The 15,109-nt window shown below is 40.3% G+C and overlaps 1 protein-coding gene across 2 annotated transcripts in view; it reads right to left on the reverse strand.

Moving 5' to 3' along the window:
• Positions 1-15,109, reverse strand: part of OXCT1 (3-oxoacid CoA-transferase 1) — a 142,863-nt gene that overhangs the window by 31,468 nt on the left and 96,286 nt on the right. For both annotated transcript variants that reach the window (XM_038401717.2, XM_043514264.1), the window contains 2 exons: positions 12,131-12,203; positions 11,276-11,351 (listed from right to left, as the gene is read on the reverse strand). In XM_038401717.2, coding sequence (XP_038257645.1) covers positions 11,276-11,351; positions 12,131-12,203 — 149 coding nt within the window. The remainder of the gene's footprint in view (positions 1-11,275; positions 11,352-12,130; positions 12,204-15,109) is intronic.

Consider the following 15,109-nt stretch of genomic DNA (forward strand, 5'->3'; position numbering starts at 1 on the left):
CCTACAATAATGATGAAAGAAGAAGTATGCTTCTCATTGAATGTCTTGCATCTTAATGTATAATTTAAAAGCAAGAAATAAATGTGCAATGTTCGATATTCACAGAACACTAGAAATTATAAATGGGAGAGACTGATCAGGTATGTTATCAAGCCCACCCTCTGCCAGGGAAGGAATGGTCCTTACAACACAATTTCTTCATACTTTTTCCTAGTTTTAAATTTCTTTAAGTGTGGTAGCTTCTGTCACTTCACTTGGGAGGCTACTCTACACACTTGATGAATCTCACCATTGAGCTTTTTCTACAGATATTTCCCCAACTTAATCCCTGCTGTGATTTCACTGACTTCACTGGAGTTGCACCAAGAATGAATCTGTCCCATGATTTAAATGATAAAAGATAAGCCAGAAAGAAGAAAACTTTGAAACATTTTAGTGCTACAGCTAATTCATAAAAAGAAAAGGAGTACTTGTGGCACCTTAGAAACAAATGCATTTATTAGAGCATAAGCTTTCGTGAGCTATATATAGCTCATCGGATGCACACACACACACACACACACACTGTTCGATTTCATATTAAATCCCTGCTTTAACTCTGACAACAGCTTACGTTTCCAGGCAGACTGCAGAAAAATCCAAAATCTACAGGGAAACACAGTAGAATTGGCAGTGTCTCCTATTATTCTTACATTTTCAGTCACATCCTCCCTATCAGTAAGAAGGAGATTCACACTGACCTTGACTGACAGCTACAAAGCCAATGAGATCTGTGTGAAATCTTAATGTCAGCAGCAAAATGGTGGAAAAGTAACGGTTGTTGACTGGTTGAGACAAGAGCAACCTTTCAGAATTTCACTTAGAATTATTTACAGAGAGGAGTTTTGTGGGTGAAAACTACTGTTGTGCCAGGAAAATGGGCTGGTGACTGGTGAAAATAGTGAAGTTTTGTTCTTGGTTAAACAAACGCTTAGGAAAATCCCTGTTTCAAATGTGAACCATCTCAATGGGAAAAGAGTTTCTCTCAGCTCTACAGCGACGGACAGGTCTACACTTAAAACGCTGCATCAGCACAAGAGCACTGATGCAGCTAAGCCACAGTAGTGCTGCAGTGAATATGCTCCTGTGCTGACAGGAGAGACTTCCTGAGAGGTGGTAGCTATGCTGATGAGAGAAGCTCTCCCACTGACATAGCACGGGGGGAGGGAGGGTGCATGCATGTGTGTTAAGACTGGTATAACTACGCCACTCAGGGGTGTGGATTTTTTCACACCCCTGAGCGATGTAGTTATACCAACTTAGGTCCGTATCATAGACCTGGCCTAAGTAACTGTATTATTACTTTTTCGTGTGTGCTGGTAGTGGCTTGAACACTGACTCAAAATGAAGTCAGTTCCTGCTCTGAAAGCTTACAATCTAAGCTCCTGATCCTACAAAGATCTGAGCAGTCCTGGTAAAGGCAGTGGGACTACATACATGCTTAAAGTGAAGCATGTGCGTAAGTCCTTGTACGTTCAGGACCTAAGAGGCAAACATGGAGAAACTACTACATACTGGGAAATCCAAAGGAGGGATTCCCTTTATATTAAATTTTTTCTATTGTTTACTATTAGTGTATCAGCTCACTCAAGCTCTCATCCAAAGCCCACTGAAATAAATAGCAGTCTCTCCACTGACTTGAGTTAGCTTTGGGTCAGGTGCAAACGGAACAGCTATGTTGTTTTTCTAATGCACTGAAGACCAGATTTTCAACTGGTCTCAAAAAAGGATCCTCATTGAAAGCTGTGCACAAATGTTTAAGACTGGGTGAAAAATTACCACTTAATGTATAGCATTACTTTCCTAATGTCCTAGGTTAGACTGACCTCTATAGATAGCAAATTAAAATAAAATGTTATTAAATTGGAACTGGCCTTCTTCATAGCTTCCCTGCAAAGTTAATCTTTGGTAAGAGTCAGTATTTTTGTACTCTGGTTTTCTTTTCATTAGTTGGTTTTCTTTTCATTATTACCCCTTTAATCCTGGCTGTTCCAAGTTAGATCTGGGATTTGATGTACAGCATTAAGATTTTAGGCTGATATTTTAAAATGTCAAGCCAATTTTTTCCAAGTGACTCAGCCTTAGCTATTGGGTGCCCAATTTGAGACCCCATAGACAGGCCTGATTTTCAAAGTGTGTACTCAGCTTTCTGAAAATCAGGCTCCTTTTAGGTGCCTCAAGTTGGGAATCTAAAAAAATGGCATCCAAAATCGCTAGTCACTTTTGAAAATCTTGATCCAAATGTTTCAGATTAAAATCAGTTTTTTAAAAAATGAAAGTGAATTTTGATATTGATCCAATTTTTGTTACAAGCAACCTGCCTTGTCAGCTATATCAACAACGCCACAAGCAGGAGGGGTCAGGGACAAGAAACTCTGCAACATTGTTTGCTACTGCTCCATAAAAAGGAGCAATATGCATTCCCCACAGCACCTGTGTCTGAAGGCAGCATGTGTCTAAGGAGCTGAAGGTCTGATCCACCACTAAGATGGCTGAGCATGCTACCTTAGAGCCATAGAAGGTCTCTGGGTGCATTAGTCAGGCCTCCTCCCTAGTGCTCCAAGATAGTACTAGGTTTGTATCTTGGCCTGCTCTTGTACAGGGAGAGTCCAGAGAATTAAAGGTTCTTTCTGCCTTTTCCCTTTCCCTACCACGTACGCCTGCACAAGATAGCTTGGAATTGCCTACAGCTTGTGAAGCACTTTGGGATCTTTGGGAGCGAAAGGTGCTATAAGCACAACTAAAAATTAATAGCTATCGTGTATGTTTTTGTGTGTGTTAATGTATTCATTTACATGAGCCTTGTCCTCCTAACCCAAAACCCTAAGTGAACAGCTACCACAACATGAGACTTTAGATTACAGCAGAAGAATATGCAGACATAAAGTTAATTCTCTTAGTCATGAGTTGTAATTATTTAAAATTGACTATAGGGAAGACAGCTGCACATAGATATCTTTGATGGTTAGAAAACCTAGTGTTCTATCTCCAGAACTGGTGTGATGATACACAAAAGGAGACACAGCGCTTTTTAAATGCATTGCATCCAATTACTTGCATCCTTACTTAAAGTACCAATTGATAAGGTGTATAACTGGGACACAATATTCTGCATATTTATTAGCCATATTCTGTTGTTCTTATGTACTACAGATCTTCCAAAAGGGTATTTTATTAAATCAGAACCATTATGTAAGACAGAGCATGTTCCCTTCACAGTAGTGATGGTAATACAGCAGGGAAAAGTTTGGAAGAAATTTTTATCTATTGACATGGAACCCACAGAAGTTTTACAAAATTTACTCTATAAGATTTATCAACCTTTAGCCACAGGGCATCTCTGTCACTGGTTCAATGGTTTATTTGCTGTTACATCCTATCAGCAACACCAGTATTTATTATATTAATATTAATGAATCCCTTGGAAGCATAATCCATCACTTTTAATCTTTTTTTCCTCTCCTCTCTTAAAGCTTGATGTTTAATGGCTTGGGGCTATTTTAGCAATGCAAAAGTATCATCAGTCAAAGAAACCCCACCTGCAGGCAATATCAGATCACCTGCTACCTTTTTGTGAAAGGTGCTATAGCTTACTCCAAAACTTACTTCACTATATAGGGAACTTAGAAAAATAGAGAATTAGAAATACTGCAGAAACGTAATATGTCATTATTTTTAACATTCTACTGTGATCTGTAGGAAATGGAACACACACAGGTTTTGCAGCAACAGACTCTTAGACTGATCCGTGCTGTGGATGAGCGAGAGAGAGAGAGAAAGAAAGAACTGGGTGCTGGGCTGTTGAGGGACATGGATAGAGTGTTGCAAGGTGCTGGGCAGTGGAAGAGAGATGATTCCTGGAGGAGAGATAGAGACAGGGGAAAAAAAGGTTAAGAAGAAGGAATGAGATTAAAGCATAGGAAAGAAAAGGATGAGGATGGGGAAAATATTACTGGGCACAAGAAGATTAAGAGTGAGGAAAACAGACTCTGAAATACACAATAGAAAAAGATACACTGGCACAGGTAAAAACAATATGGAGACAAAGTGAAAGGAGACATAGTCCAGTCATTTTTTTATTATTATTTTAACAGAATATATAATCACAAAAGGTTAAAATTTGTGATTGGCGATCTGTCTACCTTCTACTGAGCGGGCAATGAGTTTCATTGAAATTCAATGAAACTTAAGCCCCTAAGTAACCTAGAGTATGTCTACACTACGAAATTAGGTCGAATTTATAGAAGTCGGTTTTGTAGAAAGCGTTTTTATACAGTCGAGTGTGTGTGTCCCCACACAAATGCTCTAAGTGCATGTAGATGAAACCCACCCCCCTTGGTTCACTCTACTTCCCTGTAAGCCAACCACCCTCCCCACGTCCCTTCGATCACCGCTTGCAGAGGCAATAAAGTCATTGTTGCTTCACATTCATGCATTCTTTATTAATTCATCACACAAATAGGGGGATAATTACCAGGGTAGCCCAGGAGGGGTGGTGGAGGAGGGAAGGACAAGGCCTCACAGCACTTTAAAAGTTTAAAACTTTAAAAATTATTGAATGCCAGCCTTTTGTTACTTGGCCAATCCTCTGGGGTGGAGTGGCTGGAGGCCCCCCCACCGCGTTCTTGGGCGTCTGTGTGAGGAGGCTATGGAACTTGGGGACAAGGGTGGTTGGTTACACAGGGGCTGTAGTGGCAGTCTGTGCTCCTGCTGCCTTTCCTGCAGCTCAACCATACGCTGGAGCATATTAGTTTGATCCTCCAGCAGCCTCAGCATTGAATCCTGCCTCCTCTCATCATGCTGCTACCACCTTTCAGCTTCAGCCCTCTCTTCAGCCCGCCACCACTCCTCCCGGTCATTTTGTGCTTTCCTGCACTCTGACATTGTCTGCCTCCACGCATTCGTCTGTGCTCTGTCAGTGTGGGAGGACAGCATGAGGTCAGAGAACATTTCATTGCGAGTGCATTTTTTTCACCTTCTAATCTTCGCTAGCCTCTGGGAAGGAGAAGATCCTGTGATCCTTGAAACACATGCAGCTGGTGGAGAAAAAAAAAGGGACAGTGGTATTTAAAAAGACACATTTTATAGAACAATGGGTACACTCTTTCACGGTAAACCTTGCTTTAACATTACATACATAGCACATGTGCTTTTGTTACAAGGTCGCATTTTGCCTCTCCCCACCGTGTGGCTAACAGTGGAGAACATTTCTGTTCAGCCATAGGCAAACAGCCCAGCACGAACGGGCACCTCTGAATGTCCCCTTAAGAAAAGCACCCTGTTTCAACCAGGTGACCATGAATGATATCACTCTCCTGAGGATAACAGAGAGATAAAGAACAGATGTTGTTTGAATGCCAGCAAACATACACTGCAATGGTTTGTTCTACAATGATTCCCGAGTACGTGCTGCTGGCCTGGAGTGGTAAAGTGTCCTACCATGGTGGATGGAGTAAGGCTGCCCTCCCCAGAAGCCTTTTGCAAAGGCTTTGGGAGTATATCCAGGAGAGCCATGAATGCCAGGGCAAATTAATCATTAAACATGCTGGCTTTTAAACCTTGTACAGTATTTTAAAAGGTATACTCACCAGAGGTCCCTTCTCCGCCTGGCGGGTCCGGGAGGCAGCCTTGGATGGGTTCGGGAGGCACTGGCTCCAGGTCCAGGGTAAGAAACAGTTCCTGGCTGTCGGGAAAACCGGTTTCTCCACCTGTTTGCTGTGAGCTATCTACAACCTCATCATCATCATCTTCCTCATCCCCAAAACCTGCTTCCGTGTTGCCTTCATCTCCATTGAAGGAGTCAAACAACACGGCTGGGGTAGTGGTGGCTGAACCCCCTAAAATGGCATGCAGCTCATCATAGAACCGGCATGTTTGGGGCTCTGCCCCGGAGCGGCCGTTTGCCTCTCTGGTTTTCTGGTAGGCTTGCCTCAACTCCTTAAGTTTCACGCGGCACTGCTTCGGGTCCCTGTTATGGCCTCTGTCCTTCATGCCCTGGGAGATTTTCACAAATGTTTTGGCATTTTGAAAACTGGAACGTAGTTCTGATAGCACGGATTCCTCTCCCCATACAGCGATCAGATCCCGTACCTCCCGTTCGGTCCATGCTGGAGCTCTTTTGCGATTCTGGGACTCCATCATGGTCACTTCTGCTGATGAGCTCTGCATGGTCACAGGCAGCTTGCCACACTGGCCAAACAGGAAACTGAAATTCAAAAGTTCGCGGGACTTTTCCTGTCTACCTGGTCAGTGCATCTGAGTTGAGAGTGCTGTCCAGAGCGGTCACAATGGAGCACTCTGGGATAGTTCACGGAGGCCAATACCATCTAATTGTGTCCACAGTACCTCAAATTCGACCCAGCAAAACCGATTTCAGCGCTAATCCCCCTTGTCGGGGTGGAGTAAGGAAATCGATTTTAAGAGCCCTTTAAGTCGAAAAAAAGGGCTTCATCATGTGGACAGGTGCAGGGTTAAATTGATTTAACGCTGCTAAATTCGACCTCAACCCCTAATGTAGACCAGGGCCTAAGCACTTTTGAAAAGTTTACCCTGAGCTCCTTAGAGGGAGAGGCATTTCCTTTTGTGGCATACAAAAGAAAAAAAACAATTAAAATGAACAAAGAGGGGATTGTGTCCCAGAGTAGGCCTTAAAGAAAGGTAAGTGCCCACTTGTGCCTGGCTTCCTCCCAGATTAGTGGAATTCTGAGGCTTGTGTTCCAGGGGCAAATAGAGTTGTAAGCTTGCCACCAAGGAAGTGAGATAAAGGCAATACATTTTTCCCAGTGAGAAGTAAGTGCTGAGAAGGTTGCAGTGCCAGGGTGTGAGCAAAGACCTCAATGAAGGTCCCAGCTCAGATGTGCTAGGGAAGGAGCCTGGGACGGTGTGAGCTGAAAAAGCTGGAGGAAGGGCTGAGGTGCAACCTTAAGAGGCAAGCAAAGATAGTCAGGGGCCCTGAGGGGAGAATGGAATCAATGTTCGCATGCAAAGGATATAAACATTCATGTTTTATGGAGTCAGCCTGTCATCAAGAACCTGTGATTAAGAACAAGGTCCCCCGCTTCCCAGGAGCAGACCAGTATCCCGAACCTCGCATTTTGTAGGATGTTTAGAATGACATACTGCTCTTCTTACCCCAAAACTCTCATGGGAGTACCACCTCCATTAAAAGTTAATGAAGAAGGGAAGGAGGAGAGGGCTACAATTATTTTAACAATCCTTCCCAGTGGATTTCCTCATTATGAATGTATGCAAATACAAATATAAGCATCAGTGCTTGAGTGATATCAAGCTATTAAGGGAGAGGAAGAATAGTTTCACTATGATACTTATTCAAAACTTGAAGGTTTAGGATTATTACTTGCCTCCAACTGATGGAAATACCACCAAACAGAGACTTATGGCATATAAAAATGATGAAACTATGAAAATAGAAAGCTAAGTGAAAAATGATACAATAAAATGGAACTTTAAGTTCCCCTGATTGTTAGCTTCTTGCAATAAAAAAGTATCTGTATATTATTCAACATAAATCTTGCAACAAAAAAGGATATATAAAGCTCAGTGAAGTCACCTAATAATGATGATATATTGTCTTATTTAAAACAGAAGATAGTAAAAGACTGTGAAACACTAAAATGCCTACTTTTTGGTTAACTTCTTCGGTCACAGCTACTACAGCAACATTTGATAATGTAATTGAAAATGCCTGTTTTTCAGAGGGGATGTACCAGGTACGTGAGGCAACACTGCATGTACATTTTTTGCGTGGGTTGAACAGTACTTTATACAGAGGGAGCAGTTTATCTTTTATTTATGTTTCCATTTATAAAATGTTTCTCTTTTCAACTCCAAGACATATTTACTATAAAAATAATAAAGCAAACAAAACAACAACTTCTAAACAACCACTTCAAACTCCTTTCTAGCAATCCTCTCACAAAAATCTTGAATAAACAAAGGTCTTGCAGTGTGTATGAGCATTAAACTCAGCTTTTTTTGGTCCTAAGGATTGGGGAAGAAGTGAACTCCAGAGAGTCAGGGGACCTCTAACTTGAAGGACATGCCCACAATCCACAGATATGTTAGTATACTGACTGCCCACTTGAAAAGCATCAATAAAGAACATTATTCTAAGATAGACTAATGCTTAGACTTAATTTGGCTAAGGACTCAAACCCTAAAGATGTCTAGATTAAAATCAAAACCTCAAATTGCACCTGCAGCAAAAGCACTATAGCTGGAAACATTGTTGGTCTCCTTGTACCATTACAACAATAGTGTAAGTGAGCAAAGAGAAAAGAATCCTTCCTATGTGGCAATTGTTTGAGTGATCAAATCCAAGCATGCTTTAGAGCATTAAGAAATGTTTGGACAGACTTCTGTTGATAGACTAGATATTGATATAGATATTGATATGTTTCAGAGTAGCAGCCGTGTTAGTCTGTATTCGCAAAAAGAAAAGGAGTACTTGTGGCACCTTAGAGACTAACAAATTTATTAGAGCATAAGCTTTCGTGAGCTACAGCTGTAGCTGTAGCTCACGAAAGTGAGCTGTAGCTCACGAAAGCTTATGCTCTAATAAATTTGTTAGTCTCTAAGGTGCCACAAGTACTCCTTTTCTTTTTTAGATATTGATATAGCTCAATAATAAATAATAAAAATAATAATACCACTACTGAGGTGGCATACGCTAGTAAAAATACTGGAAATATGACCTGGATCCATCATCAGGATTTGCAAGTGCAGAATTCTGTACTCATGGAGTTCTATGGAGTTCTCACTTCATTTGAACTCCATCTGTAACTGTAGTTTGAAGTGGAAACACTGTATATATGTTGCTGTCATTTCTATATACTACACTTTTAGAGCATTTCCGATTCAAATATATATGACCCATGCAATCTCCCATTCGAGGACTGTTTTTACTTAACACTCACACTAAAAAAAAACCACTTCAAAAATTCAGTTGAGCATATCTCCCCCAAGACAAGAAAAATCCCTAGCGTGTGTAACAAAAACTATTTTTTTCAATGATCGACACTGAGGAAAATATTTCAATAAGAAATATAACTTAGGTTTAAACCCCAGAAATTTAGATTGAAAAATGTCTATGTGTATGTCATTTAAACACATTTTGTGATCCAGAATGCAATGATTCAAAATAATTTTTGTAAACAGTAGGTAAGTAATTAGTTCATTCTGCATTATGTAATGAATAGTCACATCCTCTGCAAAACAAAGAAGATGAAGTCTTCTGACAGAACTGTATTAATTTAATCTGAAGAGAAAATAAAAGTGGTTCAAAGATGACATAAAGAGAAAGATATCTTACACAGTCCTCAGGAGACTTGCATCTACAGTATCAGACTGATAATCATTTGCCCATCTAACTGGTATAAGATTTAGATACTAAATTTATTTTAAAAGGAAATCTGAACTCTCTAAAACATAGCTGTAATAAATAAATCACCCATACTCTAATTTTAACTACATTGGGCTTCAGTCCATTAGCTCCTTGATTCTTTTTAGAAACATATTTGGTGACCTCATATTAATCTCATCTTGGTGCAGATCATAAATCATATGAGGGAGTAAAAATATAATTTGATTGTTTCCCTTTTTTCACAGTATTCTTCTCCTTTCCAAAAGAGGCAGAGTTTATTATTTATTTTGGATATTTGTAACTCAAGACACACAAAAAAATACAATATGTTCCAAATTAGGTTCAGTGGCAAGTTACATCAAGATCTAGTACTAATTGGCATCTTAAGAAATACACAGTTGACTTAATGTAAATATTAGGGTCCAAACATGAGAGGTATTGGCCCAACAGATACCTGACCATCCTCCGGGTTCCCTAAACTAGGTTAAGGTATAAAAGACGCCCAATCACCAGTGAAACATTACAGGTTCACAGAGAACGGATATTAATTCTTAGCTCCAATTTTTCATAATAATCAAAGAGTTTTCTGCCTGCAAAAATTTCATCAGATTGTCCTGAAAGCTATTCTTTTTATCCATATGGTACCACTGGAAATGGGTCAAACTCATGCTCCCCCCTCATGGATTAGAATTTCACCATTTTAGCTGTGAAAACCCATAGCTCTTATTGACAATGGCATCAAATTCAAGAAAAAAGTATGTGAATAAGTAACCGTAAATGAAGGCAAAATTGGTAGTTGTACCCATCTTTGCTCAGGGGTTTTTACCAATGAGTTCTGAAACCATCTAACTAGCAACATTAGTCCCTCACATGACAAGTGAATGACTATTAGAAAAAGACAAATGAGTTTAAAACAATCACAGGACAATCACTAGACTGTATTATTTTGGCTTCACTTATATGCAGCCAGAACCAGTGACCTTATATACTTCTGTAAACCTTCTTATGCTCCTCATAGCCCCTTACCAAAACATGTCCAACTTTCTTATTTTTTCAGCCAGGAACATCTTAGAATCTCCAGTTTCCCTACAAGAGGAATTTGCTTTGACTGTTGGTTGTAGGGCTGTCTTCTTTCCTACCAACTTCAAGCCCTATATCATCTCTCTATAGTTAGACATTCTTTGCTTCCTACTGGTATTGATGTTGTGTCGAGAGCTACTGAAAATTCATGCAACAAATCTCTAAACTGCAGGAAACTCAGAAAAGTTTGAAAATGGGAACCCAACAGCTCAAAAACTAGGAGGCAAATAAAAAGACCCCAACATTATTATTTTAAAAATCTCATTCTTTTCAATACAAATTCAGTTTTGCAGGCCTGGCTCAGGATTTATGAATGCTTGGAGCTGGTGATATTGAAGGAAAACAGTATTGACCTTAAAGCTGAACGTGTTCTCTCCTTTTCTCTGCCTCACAGCCCAGTTTCTGCCTAAATTCTTTCCTTTGTGCCTGTCTTCTTGCCACAGATTTAAAGAAACAGTACACATCTTACAATGAAAGTCTTCAGGAACTCAAGATGTTGAACAAAAATTCTATGTCTGGTGCAATGGTTCCACTATCAAATGTCTTCAAAGCTCCTTAAATCTCCAGTTTTTGAACGCTTATTAAAAATAACTAACTGAAGTTAGGCACCTGTGACTGTTCATTTAAAATGTATCCTCCCTTGTCTCAATCTCTCTCCCTCTCTGCTATCAGTTTAGGAACTGCAGTTTCGAAACACAGTTATGAAAGAAGCTAGGAAAAATACATTTGTATTGTTCTAAAGTAAGTGTATTCATGGTACAAGTGTTTACTTACAGGTATCATCCAGTTGGCCAGATCACCATATTTAGACACCTGCATTGCTCCAAGCATTGTCAAATCGACATGACCTCTGGTAAAAGATAGTGTGCAATTAGCATACTGTGTTAAAATAATAGCCCACAAATCCAACCAAGTTATTTGTTCACTGTCTTAATATATCATATAAAGCTCCTAAAAATGGTAGTAAACAACAGAGGAATTGAACAGTTTGTCACTTACACATGTACTTTTTTCCCCTACACATAGTACTAATCTGGATTTCTCTCTTCCTTCTGAGCCTCAAAAACATGATTATTTTTGTCTGGTTTTGGTTAATTGCATTCACAGTAAATCAGCTCTGAACTCACATTTTTAAATGCACTCCTTCACATATTACGTGCACTGATTATCTTTTCAGAGACATTATGGTTTAGTGTTTGTTTGTATCCAACTTCCTCTCCGAAAAAAAAAAACAAAAAACAGGTGCAGATGGTGAATTTCCATCAGGGAGGCAGAATCAGGATTGCAGACACAAGCTGAGTAAAGAGAATATACAGTGTGCAAGTACAGATTAGATTCCTCAGAAAGTGACTAAAAAGTAGCTGTTTAAAACACAGCTACAAATGTTTTAGATGCAGCCAAGTGGTGTTAGATGCAAACATCCTTATAGCATCCATCAGTCATAGTCAGTTGAATATTTCAGTTTCCAGTAGCCTGACCTAATCCTCCTGTAAATTTTCACTGAACATCCACAATAGTTTTATAGGTTGTTAAATGATAATCACATTTCAGAGCATTACTAATTAGTTTAGTTAGTGACTCATCCTATTCTGTTCAGCATTTTCACCAATTAGGAGTTCTGTTACATACCCTCTAATCATTGCAAATGATTCATCACTAGAGAAATAGGAGGAACCTGGAAGAACGGTGACTGTCTCTTTACCTGTAAAAGAAATGGGCTGTTATATTTACAGAACTAGTGTTCTTTACGAAAATCCAATAGGAAGGGATCTTTGTCATTTCAAACTCCACCAGACTCTATCAATATTTATTGGTGTAAGCTTTTTGGAATTATGGGAGCGGGAGGTTATTCTGGAAGAATGGCTTGAGGGAGTTGGGCAGGGGCTGAATTAGGCCATGAATTAAGGAGAGCTTCTCCCACCGACATAACTGTCACTGCTCGTTTAGGTGATTTTATGATGTTGATGGGAGAGCTCTCTCCCGTCAGCATAGAGTGGTTACATAAGCGATCTTACAGCGGCGCAGCTGTATCCGTACAGCTGTGCCAGTGTAAGTGTAGTGTAGACATGGCCTTAGACTGGCACCTGAGTCATACTGATACCATATCAACTGGAATGTGTCACTGGGTAGCGTGAGTAGCAGGAAGTATTTTATAGAATAAGCTGGAGTATGTAGTTCTAGGTGATCAGATAAATCCCACTGCCTCACTGGACTTAGCTTTTCATTCCATTTGTGGGAAAAGTGTGGGGCAATTTTTAGCAGAAAGAAAGTGTCTGGAGAAGAGACAGAAAATGTTACAAAAAGAGGAGGCCAGACTGGGAATTTACTCTAGTGGAAATGCATGACAGAGTTGGTTCACTCTCTTGTCTCCAAGGTGCATGTACAAGAAAATGAATGTTTATGAGCAGCCTCCATGTGCTAAGCAGTCGGTCCCTGAGCTGTTCCTGGTCCTGTGAGTGGAGCACACAAAGCCTTATCCAGCACTCATGTGACAAATCACATGGAAGGCCTGAAGGACCTTAACTCTAGACCTAGCACCGGACCACCTTCCTGCCTCCCAGCACCACTTCTGGTGAGGCACAAGAAGTACTGTTTTTCCTCTCTTACCTAGGAGGTATCTTTAATAGTTAGAGATTGATTTAAAACCTGAAGTATGAGGTTTAATATCCCTTGTAAAATGTGTTATAATTAATTATAACTATGGTACCCATATAAATATCCAATCCCATTTTCCATCTTGCAAGTTCTACCACGTTTTTGAAAGAACACTTCAAAATACCAGATGATCACTGCCAATTTAGGATAAATTATTTTTAAAGAGCAATTTTATGCCGTTTAATTAAAAAAAATTACATTAATCTCAAGGCTTAACTTGTGTGCACGCGCACACACACACACAGAGATTTTCAAAGGTAGATACTTAACTCCTTTTTGTGCCTTGGAAAATCTCCCCATATAAAATATTTCCACAGCCAGCTGTTGGTGAAACTTTGTTAGGTACTGAAATAATACATGAGTAATATTGCAGAGATGGCACTGTTCAAAGTGGGAAAAACAACACTGATAAGAGAAGCAATTAATTAAGCTACGCGGCAAATATTTTTACAAGTCAGAGAGCTGTTGCTGGAGAGTACAGCTAAATTAAATTGTAAACTTGGTTATATGTCAGTGCTTTATCTCATTTGGCTATTCAGTTTAGCTGTACTAGCTAACATGATCTGCTAAAGAGGAGATCTATATTATTATGAAATGCCCTTTCTAAAATACCAGATGTATATACCTGATCCTGCACTGGGATCCACTAGTGTGGGCCTGTGGCCATGCAGTGTCCTGTTAACACCAATGGGAGTCTATATGGGTGTAGGTCTCTGCACTAGCTGATCCCACTGCAGAAGCAAGGCCTGTGTTTAAACTGAATTGGATTAACTGCAAATATTTGCATAACTTTGTATTGTGAGACTAAACTAAAAACTCCTCCCAAACAAACAAAAATAAACAAACAAATCCTAACAAGCTAGTTTTCCCATTTCAAAGCTGTGAGACCACTTTTTCCTGCCAAAAGATGGGGAGGGGTTGTCTGAAGCTGAAATGGGTGAAATACAGGGGGAGGTATCCTAAATTCCCTCTAAGCTGCGCGGCCAGGCAGCCGCCCAGCAGGCTATCAAGTGCCATGGACTTCAGGTGCCCCTCCACCCACTGCCGCACTGTTCCTGCCCACTGCCTTGGAGCCCCTGGCCAGCGGTTCCCAAGAGCCTCCTGCTTACTGTGCAGAGTTGGGGAGGCGAAGGAAGAAGGAGGAGGTGCCATCAAGGTGTCCCTCTCCCCTCAATCCCCCCATCTCCACAGAGTGTGGAGGACGGAAACGACAGGGCTTAGGAGGGAAGGAGCTTGCTGGCAGCTGTTTCTGTGTCTGAACAAGCAGGCTTCAGACTGCTAAGTACAAGGTCAGTATACTTAAAGAGGCAGCGTGTATCTCTCGCTCTCTCTCTCTCACACACACACACACACACACACAGAGTCTATCATGCTTTAAAAAGTGGAAGTGAAATCCTAGTGAGGAAGATAGAAAGGAGCATAAGCTCTGGCAAATGAAGCATAGAATTATAATTAGGAAGGCCAAAAAAGAATTTGAAGAACAGTTAGTCAAAGACTCAAAAAGTAATAGCAAAAATTTTTTAAAGTACATCAGAAACAGGAAGTCTGCTAAACAACCAGTGGGGCCACTGGACGATCGAGATGCTAAAGGAGTACTCAAGGACGATAAGGCCATTGTGGAGAAACTAAATGAATTCTTTGCATCAGTCTTCACGGCTGAGAATGTGAGGGAGATTCCCAAACTTGAGCCATTCTTTTTAGGTGACAAATCTGAGGAACTGTCCCAGTTTGAGGTGTCATTAGAGGAGATTTTGGAACAAACCGATCAACTAAACAGTAATAAGTCACCAGGACCAGATGGTATTCACCCAAGAGTTCTGAAAGAACTCAAATGTGAAATTGCAGAACTACTAACTGTAGTCTGTAACCTATCATTTAAATCAGCTTCTGTACCAAATCACTAGAGGATAGCTAATGTGATGCCAATTTTTAAAAAGGGCTCCAGATGTGATC

The sequence above is a fragment of the Dermochelys coriacea genome, chromosome 5, assembly GCF_009764565.3.
Source record: "Dermochelys coriacea isolate rDerCor1 chromosome 5, rDerCor1.pri.v4, whole genome shotgun sequence".
NCBI lineage: Eukaryota > Metazoa > Chordata > Testudines > Dermochelyidae > Dermochelys > Dermochelys coriacea.